The following is an 18,257-nucleotide window of genomic DNA, read 5'->3' as shown; positions in this document are numbered from 1 at the left end:
TAATGGAAAAGGATAGTCTTTTTACCAAATTGTGCTGGAAAACTTGGAGTTGTATGCAAAAAATGAACTTTGACCTATATCTCACACACTGAGTCACACAGTGACTCAAAATGAGTCATAGATTTAAAAGTAAAATGCAGAAGAGATCATCTGAGAAAAATCTTGTGACTGTAATTTAGGCAAAGAATTCTTAGATATGACACCAAATGCACAATCAATTTTTAAAAAATTGATAAATTGAACTTAATCAAAATCAAACTTTTGCCCTGCCAAAGATACTAAGAGAATTAAAAGACAAACTATAGACTGGAAAAATATACTGGTAAATTATATATCTGACAAGTGATTTATATTCAGAACATATAAAGAACTCTCAAAATTCAACAGTAAGAAACAACTATTTAAAAATGGGTAAAATATTTGAATAAACACTTGAACAAAGAATATGTATAAATGGCAAATAAACACATTAAAAGGTCCTCAATGCCATCAGTCACAAAGGCAATGGAAATTAAAACCACAATAAGATGCCATCACATCTATTAGAATGACTAAAATTTCTAAAACAAACAAATACCAAGTACCGGCAAGGACACTGAGCAACTATAATTCTTATAAATTGCCGGTAGGAATGCAAAATGATAGAACCATTTGGGAAAACCGTTTGGAAGTCTCTCATAAAATTAAGCATACACTTACCACAGGACCCAGCAACTCCATTCATAAAAATAGAACTTATGTTTATACAAAAATATACATGTGACAGTTCATAGCAGCTTTATTCAAAATCACCAAAACTGGAAACAACGCAATCCTTCAACTGGCAAATGGATATGTTGTGATACAGCCATACAATGGAATATGACTCAGCAATGAAAAAGAATGAACTATTGATACACAAAAGAGATGACTCTAAAAGTGATACTTGAATGAAAGAAGCCAGACTCAAGTGGCTACATACACTGTGTAATTCCATTTATATAACATTCTAGAAAAAGCAGAACTGTAGGGATAGAGAACAGATGAGTGTGGTTTAAGAGATGAAGATTGTATGACTGCAAAGGGACAGAAAAAGGAAGTTTTTTGGAATGAAAACTGAAACATATCTTGATTGTGGTGGTAGTTACACAATTCTATGCATCTATCAAAAATCACAGACTTGTACATCAAAAAGTATGAATTTTACTGTATATTAAATAATTTTCCAAAAAGGCTAGGGTAATATTTTTAAAGGAAAAGGCAATCTGGAAGATCTAAAAATAATAAAGGGACAGATAAACAACAAGGTCTCCAGAACAAGACCCATCATAAAAAGGGGCACTCAGCTGGGGATGAATTTCAAAGGCAAGACAAAAACCTAGTTATCCAAACTATTGAATAGTGTCAGGAAGGTGAAAACGTTAAGCTGCATATTGAGTATGCCTTTGGTCCTGATTTAAATCTTAGAGTCTGAGACAATTATAACCATACAAGAGGATTCCACATCACAAATTAGGACAAAAAAGAGTTCAGAGGCTGACAATTAGGCCGAGTTTTAGTTTTTATTTATATTAGTACCTCTAAATCAAAGGTTGTTAACATGGAATACCTAGATAGAATTCCAGGAGTCCACGAAAGTTGACAGAACAAAAATTCATCTTTAATCTCACTAACCTCTAATTGAAACGTAGTATATTCCCTTAGGCTGTGAATGTATGCAACTAAGTGTGGTACATTAAATAGGACCTGTATCCTTATCACTCATAGAAATCACAGATTTTTCCTATCACATCATATTGCCATGGATCCCCTGCTATCTTATTTTGCATGCATTAATAAAGAAATATTTATAAATTATATATCTGAGGGGTTTTAAATATTTTGATAACTATATATATTGGTTTCCTTTAACTCTACATATTGGATTTTACACATTAAAAATACATTAAACTTTTCCAAATACAAGTAAAATATTATTCTACGAAAGGGTTCATAGGCTTCCCCAGACAAAGGGGTCTATGATAAATAAAAAGCAAAAAATCCCTGCTCTAAATTATCCTGCCCCCATCTTACAAAATACCATTTTTCAGGGCCTCTAAAATCCTTCATAAATGAAGGGTCACTCTCTCCAATTACTTAATAGTTTACACCCATGACAGGGAAATGCAGTTTTTCAAGCAGTAATCATATTTGTTTAGGCTCACTGGATAGTAGAGTCCATACAAAATTATATTATATATATACACAAAGAAAGACCTTAGACGTAATGCTACAAAGATGGATAAAATGTTCTTTCTGAAATTACACACTGGAATAACCTAAAAAAGTCAATCCACCTTATGTCTCAAAAAAAAAAAAAGGAATTTAAAGCATCTGAAAAATGATCTTGTTACTAAGAATATGTAGAGAAGGATAGGAAGTTTACTTTTGTTTTCTAAATCCTACACTGTGTACACATTGCAATATCTTGTTTACTCATTTAAAAAGTTTAAAATAAAAAAGGATTTCAAAACCTCAAAAAGCAACAATAACTAGATCGCAAAGGTTTCTAAAGTAATAAAGCTCTCTGATACGCTGGCTTAAGTAATAGCAAATTGCCAACCAAATAAGTTATAGCAGTCATGTAAACAACAGAAATGGCCAAACAGTAGGAGGGAGTGAGGAGATCTAAACTACAAGAGCTATAAATTCAACTGTGGATGCAGAGACAACCAGATTTAAAAAAAAAAAGAAAGAAAACTATAATAGGAAGATGATCTGGTGAGAACTATGAGGGGAAAAAAAAAGAAACATTCTTAGAGCAAAGTAAATATTACAATAAATATTACAAAAGTAATTCTATTACAAAGGCAATATCTGCTTCCTATCAATAAAATGTACTAGTTAAAAAATTTTTCAGTAGAAATATATATCTTATTTTATAGCAACAACAAAGGACAAACAGAATTTGCTGTTCAATATTTCTTATCATTATTTGATGACAAAATAAAATGTATCCACATAAATCTATTCATTCACTTTCAATTTAACAATATTTAATTTTTATACATAAAATTACCATAATTTTAAAAAACTTTTTAACACAAATATAACATTCAATCTATACTAGTTTGCCGTATCTATCCATATCTTGAAAAACTGTTCCTATAAGCAGTCAAAATTATGACTCTTTAGATCATTTTTTCTGTATAGGATCATTATATAATCACCATGGGAAACTTATAAAATACAAAAACTTTTCTTTAAAAAAAACAAAAAACAGAATTCCCCATAATCTCACCAACTAAAAATAAGCATTATTACCATTTGATTTCTTCTACTGGTACTCTTCTTACATCAGTAATAATGCTATTAATCAATATTTATTAGACACTTGCTTTGAGCTCTTTAGCTACAAGCTTTACAAATACTATTTCATTTTATCCTTACAACAATCCTATTCAAATAAGGAGGTAAATACTGCCATTTTACAGATATGTCAACAAGAGTTTAAAGAGGTTAGGAAACATGCCTAGGGTCACAGAGGTAAGTTGTTAGACCTGAACCCAACATTCTCAATCACTATACCATACCACCATTAATGTACATATAGAGAATGCTGTATTCTACTCTAACATAATATCCTTTGTCATAAAAATTATAAATATAATTTTAGATGGCTATTTAATATAATAGCATGTGACATAATTTACTTATTCACTCCTCTACTGGATCAAATTATTTTTGCAAAGTATTTAGGATAGTGTGAGTCATTTAATATGAAAATAAAAACTAGATAAACCCAAGATTTGGCTTGTCTACTTCTAAATTTAAATTAAAATATATAATTCAACTTACTCTTTTACTGAGGCAAATAACTGGCCACATACTGCAACCTAATGTGCAGCAGCAACAAAGGCAGCCACAAAGTAGCCAACGTACATTAACGGGAAGGTTCTTCTTAAGACAACTGTTAACTCTGTTGATGCTGGCTTTAAATTCTTCAGGAGCTACCTAAAGAAAAATTTTAAGAAATAACAACACTGCAATATTAATGTCAATAAACATGTCTCATTAGCATAAATTTTTTTCTAATTTGTTAGTAAAAGATTTTAGTTTTGAGGCATATAAACAATACCTAAATAATTGACAGACACTCACTTTTCCAGTTAATGAAGAAGGAAATTCTGATTCAAATTTGTTGCTCAGTCCAAATCTATTTTTTAAAAAAGAAGAAAAACAGGTTATTACATGTCATTTTTGCCAAAATATACCATTTAACTTAATCAAAGGATAAGTAAATAGAGTGCAGCTTCCTATACAGAATATGGAAGTTTGAGACACAAACATTGTAATCAGCAATTTATGAAATATAGTAAGCAATTTTAGCAGCTGAATCAAAACTGATATAGGAGGCTGAGAACACAGAAAGAAATTACTTCTTTGGTGCTATGTTTGTGAGCCAAATATTAATGTAATGGAAAAACAACACATCTGTCAAATTTTGTCAAAATTACCAAGCTTCTGCGAATTTAGTAATATAAAGCCAAAATCTCTGCTATTGATCATTCTTTAGGTCAAGAGCATTTGTTAACACTCAATAATGTGGTAACATGTAGATCAGTATATCTACACTGCTATCACAGCTAGAGAATGCTAAAAAACACCTGGAACAATGTGATAGCTGGCCTGGCTACTTAAACTTTCAAATACCAAGACATTTGCTAGACATAGCCCCAAAGAAATGGAACTAAGGTAGTGCATTTTAGCATTTTTAACCTTTTAAATGTCTGCAAAGATCATGAGAATTGACTGGGCACTTGACTACTTCTTTGCATAAGTTATTAGGAAGGAATAAAACATTCATATACACACATTGGTAATACCAGATCGCACCCTGGAAATAAAACTGAAATGCTTTTATATGATGACTTTTATTCAATCCTAGAGCCAAAATTTCTTTTCCAGTTTTATTGAGATATACTTGATATTTAACTTTGTATTAATTTAAGGTGTACAACATAGTGATTTGATACATGCATATATCCTGAAATGATTACAAGTTTAGTTAACAACCATCACCTCATACAGTTACAAATTTTTTTTTCTGTAAAGAAAACAAGAGTCTCTCTCTAAGCAACCCTTAAATACACAATACTGCACCTTAGGTAGCTGGCACTGGTAACGGGGATCCCCTGAGATATTGTACATGAAACAGTTGGCCAGGTCAGCGGTTTCTAACTCAATCATTAGTGAAGGGGGGGGAAATCAAATAAGGTAGGCTGTGTGAAGGCAGTAAGAGTGATGGAGCCTGACCAAGTGGAGGCCATACAGTTTGAGTGTATGTGTGTGTGTGCAGTGTCATGGCCAGATCCAGCTGATTACTGTCACACTAAAATGCAGGTCCACCTTTGACAGATTATATAATTTTTTTTGTTTGTTTCTAAGAGGAGCTGGAAAACCAGATTTTTATGCAAAATAGAAAAAATACCTTTAAAATACTGTGCAAGTCAATCACAACACTTCTGTGAGTCAGGCTGTTGTTTACATCATGATCTAGACTTCCCTACAACATGCAAATGGACCATCTGAGACCATTTTATTATCATCTTAAAGTACCCTCAAAATTATTTAATAGCAGCATTGAAATAACATTAATGTCTTTATAAACAATGGATATTATTTATGAAAAAGATGACAATGTAACCACCTAGATTCAAGCCAAAGTTCTTTTCACACTACACATAAACTGGCAAGCATTACTGTTTACTATGATTCTGGCATTAATGACATTCTCTTTCTAAGACTGGAAGACTCTAAGCTAACCCAATTTTTTTATCTGGGGGCCTCAGAGCAATGTGGTTGCACTTGAAAATGTCCCTACAGATAACTCACCTCCAACCTTCGAGGTCTTTATATAATTTGAGGTAATTTTGAATGTTCTTATAATATATACCCGGTACAACTTTGCAAAGGGACTGCAACTTTACACTTAAATATAAATGGAATCTTGAAATTGGCTTGTTTTACTCATATCCCACCTACTTCCATTTCACTGTGACCTCATTCCTAAATCTACAGCCAACATTCAAAAAGTAAGCCATGTTAATCTGTTACCCTGCACTCTTATCTTCATCCAACTCAAAACCTCCCTTTCCTGACAGATCCTTCCTCTTCCAAACCCCCTTTAATATTTAACTTTGGAACCCCTAATCTGTTGGTCTGCTACCTAAATATCTATTTGTATCTTCACTTAAAAAATTTTTTTTTCTTTCCTTTAACCAAAAATCCTGTTGAAACGACACTCTTTCCTTAGAAGTCCTCAATCATAGCTCATTCCATGGAGTCTATCTTCAGACTCCCATCTTCCAACTTCTCACAGCACTTGACTACATTCTCTCTTGTATAGTCCTTGTCAGATCTTACTATAATTATGTCATAAGCCTGACTCCCTATCCTGATAAACAATGAGTTTTTTATCGGTAGGCATGGTATCTTAATTATCTTGATACTCTAAATGTATGGCCCAATGCCTGATAAATACTTGATAAATAAGTTAATTTCCAATCGAGAAGAAATGCGTACATTCCACTAATGCCTCATTGCAAACTTCCACACCACTGTTCTCTTTTCCTCCGATGAACAGGATTTCTATTTATACCACACTGTTCCAAGCCCCAACCCTCATTTTCAGCCTTCCAGGTCACTCACTTTGTGTTGGGGGTCCTCAAGACCACCCTCAAGGTTTGATAATTCACTAAGAAGGACTAATAGGACTCAGCATATAATTATACTTACAGTTAGCTTTACTACAGCAAAAGAATACAAAGCAAAAATCAACAAAGGAAAAGGCGTATCAATCAAAGTCCAGAGGAAACCAGGAGCAAGCTTGCAAGAGTCTCTTCTCCGTGAAGACACAAGGGATGTGCTTAATTCCATCAGCAATGTAGTTTTGACAACATGTATATAATGGTGTCTACCAAGAAAGTTCATTAGACGGTCAGTGCCCAAAGTTCTTACCAAGGGCTCATCATGTAGGTCTCCTCTACTTAGCATGTACCCAAACTCCAGACTCTCAGAAGGAAAACAGGTATTCAGTATAAACTACACTGTTTGTACTGTTTAGGCACAGGGAGCCATTCTTATCAATTCTGGGATACTGGGAACTCTCCCACATTTCAGGTTCCCAGACACCAGCCAAGAGCCAACACTGCAAGCAAGGCTTTCCATGGGCAGCAGTCTCAAGCCTGCAATGTTAACTCTTTTATGCACACCTCCACCCTCTCTAAGGACACAGACATTCATGTCACACGTTTTTTCTCTCTACAAGAACTCTTGACTTCATCTCAATTAATTCAATATTCAGCACCAGAACCTAACTAGTTACCCGACTTAATCTATTCCGAGGAATTTCACTTCTACACAATTCACTATGAAGCAGTCTGAATACTGTCATCGCTTGGAACTGTATCATCTCTGAAATCCTGAACTGTAATAAAATTCTCCTCTTACTACTACCATCAATCATTTCATTTCTCCTACCCTTAACAAATTTGTTTTGTTTTGTTTTTGTCTGTGGTTGTAACCTACTCCTTACCACTCCTCTTTGCTTTTTCACTCCATATCTGCTCCATATGACTATACTTCCTTCCTTCTCTGCCAGAACTAAAGAGTCAATCATTTAACCATATTCTAACAAAACTCTTTATTCTCTGCATCTCTAGACTATCTCTTGTCAATCCAGTTCAATTGAAATGTTTACTTTCTTTGCTTTAATCTCCACCACCTGGAGCTACAAGAGAAAAATCTTGAAAAAATCAAATTATTTCTAACTTCAGTTAGATTAATGTTACAGTAATCTTTATTCTTTCCCAATCAGCTCCCTTTTCTACACTTCACTGTTGCTCCTCTATGAGCTCAGCCTTATCCTTACAATATACTTTTTTTGCAGATAACCATAGTCCTTAACTCCAACCAGAAGAAAAAATAAGACCAATGAACATAACCTGCTATGCCTCCTCTCCATTTCATTTTTAGATTTACCTATGTCTTTAGTATCTTTACTATCTTTCTCAATGCAAACTACCATTTGCTCCTGGTTGCATCTTCTTTAATCTCCTCTGCAATCCACTTATTTCTCCCTCTCTTCTTGTTCCTTACACACAGCCTACAAACCTGCATAAGTCTACCAGCCTGAGAATCTGAATGCCTATTTTTTTCTCCCTCAATGTATGATGGCATCCATCTCTTTTCCTTCCTCATCCAGTGTCTTGAAAGAGTCCTCTACATTCACTCTTTATCTCACCTCCCATTCATTATTCAAACTACCATAATCCATGATTTAATCCACATTCTTTACTGATGAGACTGCTTTCAACAGAGTAGTTGAAAATAATTCTTTTTTAACAAGTCCTACTTCATACAGCATGCTTTCTACTAGCAAAGAGCTCAGGTACCAGAGTGGAGAATGTTCAAACCTAATATACCAGACTTCCTTTGCTATGTCTTCACCTCTGCCAAAGCCTTTTTTTTTTTTTTTTAATGTATTCTAGGCAAACCAAAGCAACACTGTCAAAGTTTTAGTAAGACCATCTTTTTTTATGAAATAGATAAGAAAAGCCACACTTTATGTCCATTAATATAACTATAAAATATCATCTTTAATAGTTTTGATGTGACATAAGTTATTTAGATACTACTTTAGTTCCAGTTCAGGGAAGGTGGTTTTGTTTTTTTTAAGTTTGGCAGGAGGTAGGGTTTGTTAACAATAAAAATGAGATACATATTTCAGTTTAAGTTGACAGCATCATAAATTACTCCTTTTATCCATTATGCTCCTTCAAGTTAAAGGTTTTTAAATAAAAAATAATTTACTTTTTTCTAAGTACAATTGGCCCTGGACAGTATTGAAAATACCAACTTTCTTAAAATACTAACTTGGTATGTTTGAAAGAAGAGCAATGGGTAGGAAGCTGAACTCTCTTCAGACCTAAAAACCTAACATTCTATTAATCCAAAAAGCTAAAAGTAGCACTTACTAATTTTAAAAGATATAATTAAAGGTGAGTGGCATCTTTAGTTATCTACAAAAACTAATAAATGAAATAAAACCAAAACAATGTATGCTGGCAAGAAAGTATTAAAATGGAAAATATCATGTACTTAAGTGGAACTATAAATTATTACAACCATTCTAGAAATCAATTTGGCACTAAAAATATTTATACCTCAACACAGTAATTTCTCCTTTAGAGATCTTACCTAAAAAAAATCTGAAATATGGATAAAAATATATGCATAAAAAAGTTCCCTGAATCTTTATTCACAATAGAGAAAAATAAACAAAATAAAATTATGGGAAAGGGATGGGGGTATAGCTCAGTGGTAGAGCACCCTGGCATGCATGAGGTCCTGGGTTCAATCCCCAATGCCTCCGTTAAGGAAAAAAATTTTTTAATTTAAAAATAAATAAAATTATGGGAAGATTAAGTAAATCACAATGTCCCAGCATAACAGAATATTAGGCAATTCTTAAAAATGAAGTTTGCAAACAACATGGTAAATACACATAATCTACTGCTAAGTAAAAAGAAAACACAAAAACTGTACCTATAACATGATCTCAAATGTAAAGGAAAAAACTTACAACATGATAGACCCTCAAGAGCACAATTCAATAGTATGCAAAAAAAAGTCAAAAAAATTCATATCCTTTGATCTAGTAATTCTACTTCTAGAAATGTATCAGAAGAAAATAATTATAGACTTAATTCTGTATGGCACAGATATGTTAATGAGTAATCAAGTATTCTATAGTGTTATTTTGGTGAGGGAGTATTTGGTGAGGGACATTTTGTTTCATTTGTTGTTTCTAAAATAGGACCTATTTTTCAGAGATGTATAGTAAATGCTAAGTAAATACTTTAAAAGTATTTTATACAGTAACATCAACGTAATTTTTTCTATTTGAATCTTTTATTTGGTTATTAACTAGGTATGTTATCACAAGTAAACAAGGGGTTTGGGGTTCACTAATCAATAGCTTTCCTGAATGCGTGCTAACCTTTTCTATAGTTCTAGTCCATGTAATCCCCAGTTTTCTTTTTATTTTGATTTTTAATTCTTCTATGTTCCTTGTATCTCATATTAATGTCTCTTACATTTCATTAATGCATTGTTATTTTGAATTAAAATGTTTCGTGGTGAATTGTGCCCTTTAAATACAGAAGTACAAGAATATGACGTCTTCAACTTTGTTTTGTTCATGTTAATTTTCCTTGCTTCTGAGTTGCAGTGCTATTTTTAACAGTGAAAGTTTGAAAACAACAGAAATAAACTACTATTGTATTAAATTAATTATGATGCATCAATTTGAAGAGATACTACACAGTCCAAAACCATATACACTAGAAAGTAGCCTAACTAGGAGCTTCCTACACTTTGGTGAATTAGACCACAAATAGGTATCTGCTTTAAGAACAGCTAATCCCTGGGCTGGCTAGCAGCACGTGGGATGGCAGGGCCCAACAGCCCTACTCAACTTAAACAACATTAACTAACTCAATCTAATCCTCTTTCTTGAGGTATCTGAATAAGAGGCAATAGTTTTTGGAAACACGAAGCTTAGACTGAAGCCAAGACATAGTAAGTCATGAATAAGTAGAAGTTATGAATAAACTAAAGCCAAAAGTAAGCAGAAACTATGAGACAGAGGGAAAAAGCAGTCTGCCAACTCTTGCTGCAACAGCAGAAGCTGGAACTGAGAGTAGGTAAGTCCCTGTGACAGACCACTAGACCAAAGGACACAATCTGCTGAAAAAAATGACAGAATAAATTTCATAACCAAAGCTGCATTCAGTTATTCAAAACAATAATATTCCAGTCTCCTTGAAGCCTGGCAAAACAATGGCAGAGTTTCATGTCTTCTTTAGTCTCTATGCATTTTTACAAAAAACTTGCACTACTTAAGGCCCCCTAGGGTGTTCTATTCTTTGGAATCTATTAGAGCCAACGTTTCATACTATGTAAGAACCGGTAATGATATTGGCAAATGTTCCCAATATGTTAAACAAAAAATGTGGAGTACAAAACACTTTATAAGTATGGTCTTAACTTTTTAATAAAAATATTTACATATAAACAGAAAATCCAAGGCAATAATATTATGGGTGATGTTTCATTTTCATATTTTACATTTTCTAAAATTTCAATAACATATATTATTATTTTAAACTAAAGATTACTAGGAAAAAGATTTTAATAAGGACTAGAAATACACCAAAATATTAAATGATATTTTCCTCTTGGTGATTATAGATGGTTTATTTTCTGCTTCACTTGGAAGTACTACTTCCCAATTTTTAATAATCTTTTATGTTTTTCATTATAATTAGAAAAATAATTAAACCTGAAGAAAAAAGTAGATGATTAAAGGGGTTTTGTTTTTTATTTTTAAGTGAGCCTAAGGAAATATGTGTGCAATTGACATGTCACATTTCAAGACAATTCTGCTAGTTTTAAAGTACATTTTTGAGTAAATTTTAAGGATTTTTAAAGTATATTTAAATATATATTAAGTATTTTGTAAAGAATTTTAAAAATAAATAGAAAAAAATTCCTAATTCCACAGTAGTAGAACCTCAGAATCTGAGAGCTAGAAAGGACCACAACTATCATTTAGCACAAACATTTAATTTTACAAATGAAGAAACTGATGCACAAAAGGCAAGTATCTTGGGTCTCATGGCTAATTAATACATAGGATCTAAGCTAGACCCTTATTCTCCAGAACCCAAGCTGGGGGCAACTTCTATTGCAGGACAATGCCTTCAATAACGTTCTCTGTAAGCACAGAAAACGTTTATCTCCTTGAAATAGAAACTGTAAAATTAGAAAATATTTGAAAATTGGAGGGAAAAAACTTTTCCATCAAACAGAAATTACAAAATTAAAACTAATACATAACAGATGTTCACATTCTCATATGGACCTAGGAAAAAAAAATCTGTTTCTGAGCTTTTCACATTTGTACCTAAAATCCCAAAATACAGGATTTTGTTATAAATGCTTGTGTTGATGAATAACACAGAGAACGCTTCAGTTTGTTGCTTTAGTTCAATAAAATAAAAGCAATTAAGCAAATAAGACTCAGGAGTCGGACTGCTTGAATTGAAATCTTGACACTGCCAATTTTTAGGTATGTCACTTTGAGCAAGTCAGTTACCTTTTTGAGCCTGTTTCCCTATTTAGATACCAGGGATAATAAAAATGCCTAACTCATTAAATGAGTTCATATACATAAAGCATCAACAGTGCATAAACCCTGTATGTTTAACTGCTTTTATTACTATAAAACAATGTAAATGTATGCTATATTTTTATTAAGGTTGTCATCCTTCTAATAAAGTGGGCAATGTTGTCATTTAACATCCACTCTGGATAATGATAAATTAGAGAATGTCCAGATCTCAATGACTTCACAAATATTCTTTTCAAACAGCTTAGCAAATAGAATAGCCAGTGATAAAACTGGCTAATGTCTAATGTTAACTGTCAAATATTCCAACTTTCTGCCAAATTCTGTAAGGTCAGGGGGTAATGTGGAGGAAAAAAGGGATCATAGGGTGGTGCTGAGTTCAGGAAAGTCAGGCAACATTAAATAGCTGTAGCAAACATGGGCAATCATGAGGCCAGGAATCCAAGCAAATAAGACAAAGGTTGAAAAGCACAAAGAAGTTATTGTGGTGAAAACATAAGAGCAACTAAATGGAGAGACAGAATGTCTGAATTCTAATCCTGGTTCTGACAGCAACTAGGTATATTATCTCAGGAAAGCAAATCTCAAGACAGCTTACAAAATGAAAGAAAATATTCACAAAGGATGAGACTGATAAGGGATTAATTTACAAAATATACAAATAGCTTATACAGCTCAATATAAAACAACAACAACAACAACAACAAACAACTCAGGCAAAAAATGGGCAGAAGACCTAAATAGACATTTCTCCAAAGAAGACATACAGATGGCCAGTAAGCATATGAAAAGATGCTCAACATCACTCATTATTAGAAAAATGCAAATCAAAACTACAATGAGGTTTATTACCTTATACTGGCCAGAATGGCCATCATCAGAAAGTCTACAAATAATAAAAGCTGGAGAGGGTATGGAGAAAAGGAAACCTCTTAAACTGTTGGTAGGAATGTGAATTGGTGCTGCCACTGTGGAAAACAGTACAGAGATTCCTTAAAAAACTAAAAGTACAGTTACCATATAATCCAGCAATCCCACACCTGGACATATATCCAGAAAAGATGAAAACAAATTCTAAAAGATACATGCACCCTAATGTTCCTAGCAGCACTATTTACAACAGCCAAGACATAGAACCATGGAAGCAACCTAAATGTCCATCAACAGATAAATTGATAAAGATGTGGTGTATGTACATGCAAGTGCGCGCACGCGCGCGCACACACACACACACACACACACACACACACACACACACACACACAGAGGAACATTACTCAGCCATAAAAAAGAATGAAATAATGCCATTTGCAGCAACATGGATGGAACTATAGATTCTCATACTAAGTGAAACAAGTCAGAGAAAGACAATAAATATATATCACTTATATGTGAAATCTAAAATAATGACACAAATGAACTTATTCACAAAATAAAAATAGACTCACAGACATAAAAAACAAACTTATGGTTTCCAAAGGTGCAAGTGGTGGGGGCATATATTAGGAATTTGGGATTAACAGATAACACTACCATATATAAAATAGATAAACAAAGGACCTCCTGTATAGTACAGGGAACTATATTCAGTATCTTGCAATAATCTATAATGGGGGGTAAAAGAATCTGGAAAAAAAAAATATATATATATGTATAACTGAATTACTTTGCTGTACATCTGAAACACTGTAAATCAACTATATGTCAGTAAAATGAAAAGAAAAAAAAAAAAAAAACCAGCAAATCTCCTTTCTGGCTTTATTTGTCTCACGTAAGACAACCTGCTTCTCAGGCCATTTATGGCCCAAAGGTCAAACACAATCCCAAAGTTTTTAAGAAAAAAAAAATAGCAAGGCTTTCTGTGTTCACATTTTATAGGTGGAACAGCTGCTGCAAAACAGGGAGAACGTTTTAAAACTTTATTCTTCTCAAAAAAGTGAGTTTTCCTCTTTGCAAGGGAAGGTTGTCTAAAGTTTGTAGACTTTATCAAGTCTGGTTCACCTCAAGTTCTAACAGAGGAAACACTATGAAAGAAGAAAAAGCACAGAGTAAGGGAAAGGTAGATGAGTTTTAAGTAGAAGGGAGGGTAGGGCTCAAGACAACTGTGAAAGATATGAAGAGAGTGAAGGAACTAGCCATTTTGATATCTAGGGGGAATAGTCCAGAAAGTGGAACCAGCCAGTGCAAAAGCCCTAAGCCAGGAGTGTGCCTAGAATAATTCAAGGAATGGAAAGGAAAGTAATGTGACTAAAATGGGATGAACAAGTGAAAGAATGATAGAAAAGAAATCAGAGAAATAATGATGGGTCAGATCAGGTAGGGTCTTGAAGACTATTAAAAGGAACTTTTAACTCTGGAGGTGGAGAGCTTTGGGAAGTCTGGATGCAGAAGAGACATGATCTGATTTATGTAGCAGATGTACCAAAAAGATTGTAAAGCTTGAAAGGCAAAGGGGGGAGCAGGAAGAAGAAAAGTATTAAGTGTAACACAGAAAGAGACACCAGCAGTCGAGATGGTAAAAAGTGGTCAGATTTTGAATACAGTTTGAAGATAGTGCCGATGGATTGATTTCTTGACAGATTAGATGCAGTGAAAGAGAAAGAGGGACATCAAGGATATGCCAAAGATCTTTTAGTCTAAGGAAATAAGATGCCAGACCTGCCATCAATTAAGAATTGGGAAGGCTGCATTTGTAGCTGATTTGGGGGGGAAGATTTTAAGTTCAGTTCTGGATATTTTGGACTCTGAGACACTCAATCTGTACAAATCTATGGGCTCGGAGAATCTTATCTTCCTGTTGATATAACACCTCTGAACATATGAACCTGAAATTTCAGATTCAATGTGAACACATGGGTTATGCAGAGGGTGAGTGAAGATGGCACGTATTTCCTAATGCTGAACTCTGAGTTCAGTGGAATTAGCTTTTCAGCTATCTGGGGAGATGAAGTCATAACCATAGATGAAATTGACAGATTTTAATGCATAAAAATCACACTTTAAATTTATCTGGCTGCCTTAATATACACATGAATATCAATGTGGCTCATAGAGGGATAGAACTGAAAGTGTACTATGTCTACTCAGAAGATACAGAATCCCTGGAGTTGGAGACATATAATATATGAGTCTCAGAATAAGTCTAAAAATTTTAACTGTGTGACCAAATTCTGAACATTTGGGTTCAATCAGCTCTGTGAAAATATAATCTCTTCATAAGCTAGGGAAATCAAAAACTTATTTAAATCATGTACTACATTCACTCTGTCATAAACCTTATCATTATATACAGTTCTATAATAGAATAGCATTAGAATTTTACTAATTTTCAATTATTAAGATTATATTTTCAAGTATTAACAGTTAATAACACATGTTGTTAAATAGTGAAAGCTATGCAAATATACACTGATTAAACTTCATGGTATTAACGTCTGATTGTATAGGGATTCAACTAATCCAACTCAACTACTTTAAATTATCTTCACCAGACTAAGGAAAAAAAAATTCCTATATCTAATTTATATACATTTTGGAATATTCTTCATACTTGTATAAATACTATGAGCAACACAATGGTGATAAATTATGTTCATTTCAGAAATCATATATACTTGAATTGGTTTATAGACTACAAAAATATCAATTTCAAGTAACATTTACAATTAAATAGTTTAGAAAGAGCAGGGAAGAAGGCTGGGTAAATAGGAATTCCTTCACTGGACTAACCAAGGACTCTATTGTAATTAAAATTCAAGATCAAAGAGAATAAAACAAGGAGCTCTAGCAGGAAGCAGATAGATACAGACAAGACAGACAGGCAGACGGAGATACACACATATATACACATTCACTTCTTATCAGTCAAAAAAGCAAAAGTAAGTTAACCCAAATTCCAACCAACTCTACCCTAAGTAAACTTCATTTACTAGATGCAGGATGGAAAACAGCTTAAGAAGAAAATCATTTTTCCAGATCTTTGTGAGAAAACTTCAGCCCTTATATATACAGTTAGTTTTAAGAGTAAAGATGTAAAAAGCACAAATCTTTTCCTCAAATCTAAAGCGCAGACCATTGTCAAAAACACCACACATCTTGTAGCTAAAGTGTACAAAGGTCCTCACTTCAAAACCTACGATCTTGTGGGAAAGCCCTTCTCCACTTCCAGCTCATGCTGTTCTGGCATACTAGCTGCCCTGTGGCAAGAGAACAGGAAATGCAGGTATGTCATCAAGGCAGTCTCCAGTCAATAGTAAGGGCAGCCACAGTTGCTCGACCTCAGCCTCCACAAAGCCAAAACAAAAACAAAAACAAACAAAAAAACCCCACAACTGGGGAATGAGATGGGAAAAGTGGCCGATGCTATACTTTGCCATACTTCATAGGAAAATTGGGAAATTTGATGGCTTACAGGCAGAACTGTAATATCTCCATTATCTAAAGTCCATCACCCTAGATCAAGCCACTATCATCTCATCTGTACTGTTCCAATAGCCTCCCAACTACTACTCTACCCAGTTTCACTCTAATCTCTATACAATCCTTTCTGGTCCCTACTGAGCTCACCAACCTCATTTCAAGGCACTACCTCCTTTGTTTGTGCCTTAGTTCTCCAGACCTGCAGCGCTTTTCACAGGACTCTTTCAGTCTTCCTAAATGTTACCTTCTCAGAGAGGTTCTCCCTGATCCCATTAGATTCTATCACAGAATCGAATGAGCTCCTTCATAGCAATTTTCTCAGACATAATTTGTCTATTGGCAGAGGAACTACGTGTGTTTCATTCAAAACCATATACTTACAGCCTCACATAATACTTAGCATAAAATTTAATAAATATTTGTTAAATTACTTATCAAGAAATGTCAGTAAGACAGTTGATAATGAAAGATTAATCAAAAATACCTTGAGGAAACAAGTAACTTAAAACTCAAGTATTAACATTCAAGTATCTAAATCCCAGCACTCAGAATCAACTTCTCTTTATACATCATTCTAATAAGATTGGTTGTCTCATTTCCAACCTACAGCTGATCAATTAAGAGGAAAAGAAGGTAAACAGAAAGCAAAAGCCATCACATGTGAAATTCAAAGAAAGCACCATTTTAAGACCCTCAAACCACAAAATACCTCAACAGCCTTTAAGAACATCACTGTGTAACAATCTGATATCTGCTTCTGATTAAACATTTCCTCAATCAGATAATTCTGATTTATGCTCAGGATCTCCTTTTAAAGCAGGAAAGTATATGTCACCTTTTAGACTTATTTCCAAGAAAATGGTAAAGATTAACCAAAAAAATATGCATGAAGGGATAAACAACAAAAAGTGGTAAGCAATAATTTGCTGAGTGCCTACTATGGTTCCAAGTCATCAGATAAATTATTTGACTCTGACACCTAATCTCTGAGGTAGATACCCCTTTAGCAGATGAGAAAACTAAAGTTCTGAAGGATTAATGGTTACAGTTAGAAAGTTTCTGAGAACTGAAATTAGCTTGACATCAAAGACCATGCTCTTTCCACAGTACCATCCATTGCTTTCCAAATGTGTTTGATATGAGAATCACCTAAGCTCTTACTAAAAATAAAAATTCCTAGACTCTTCCCATAAAGATTCTGACTGAGGATGAATCGGATAAAAACTTGTAATGTATATATATATTTTTAAATATCTTTAGTGATTCTGGTAACCAGGTAAATTTAAGAAATCTTGTACTGGGATTAAGCTAGACTACATGAACATGGAAACACTGGTATAAGATCTGACTTTATAAATGGATTCTGAAACAAATCATGAAAGGCACCAACAAATCTTACACAGAAGATACTAGAGTAAGGGTACCTAACCGCATTTGTTGCTACATGTTATATTTAAAAGCTTAATTTTATTAAGAGTGAAATCTTGAGTAGCTTTATAGTAGATTAGAAAGCTAAACCAGACATAGACACTATAGAGACTTAAAAGATTCCCTTCTGAGTATATAGTTGGTCTAATATACTGGGCGTTTAACCTGATAGGAATATAAACTCAAGTTGGAATTC

At 33.6% G+C, this 18,257-nt stretch overlaps 1 protein-coding gene across 1 annotated transcript in view; it reads right to left on the bottom strand.

Annotated features, from left to right (window-relative positions):
• Nucleotides 1-18,257, bottom strand: part of CHIC2 (cysteine rich hydrophobic domain 2) — a 57,051-nt gene that overhangs the window by 33,320 nt on the left and 5,474 nt on the right. Inside the window, exons 2-3 of the mRNA XM_010996984.3 lie at nt 4,120-4,174; nt 3,817-3,972 (exon numbers count right to left, since the gene is read on the bottom strand). Of these exons, the coding sequence (XP_010995286.1) occupies nt 3,817-3,972; nt 4,120-4,174 (211 nt within the window). The remainder of the gene's footprint in view (nt 1-3,816; nt 3,973-4,119; nt 4,175-18,257) is intronic.

The sequence above is a fragment of the Camelus dromedarius genome, chromosome 1, assembly GCF_036321535.1.
Source record: "Camelus dromedarius isolate mCamDro1 chromosome 1, mCamDro1.pat, whole genome shotgun sequence".
NCBI lineage: Eukaryota > Metazoa > Chordata > Mammalia > Artiodactyla > Camelidae > Camelus > Camelus dromedarius.
The sequence above is the reverse complement of the archived record's forward strand: the minus strand, read 5'-3'. Positions and strand labels throughout refer to the sequence as shown.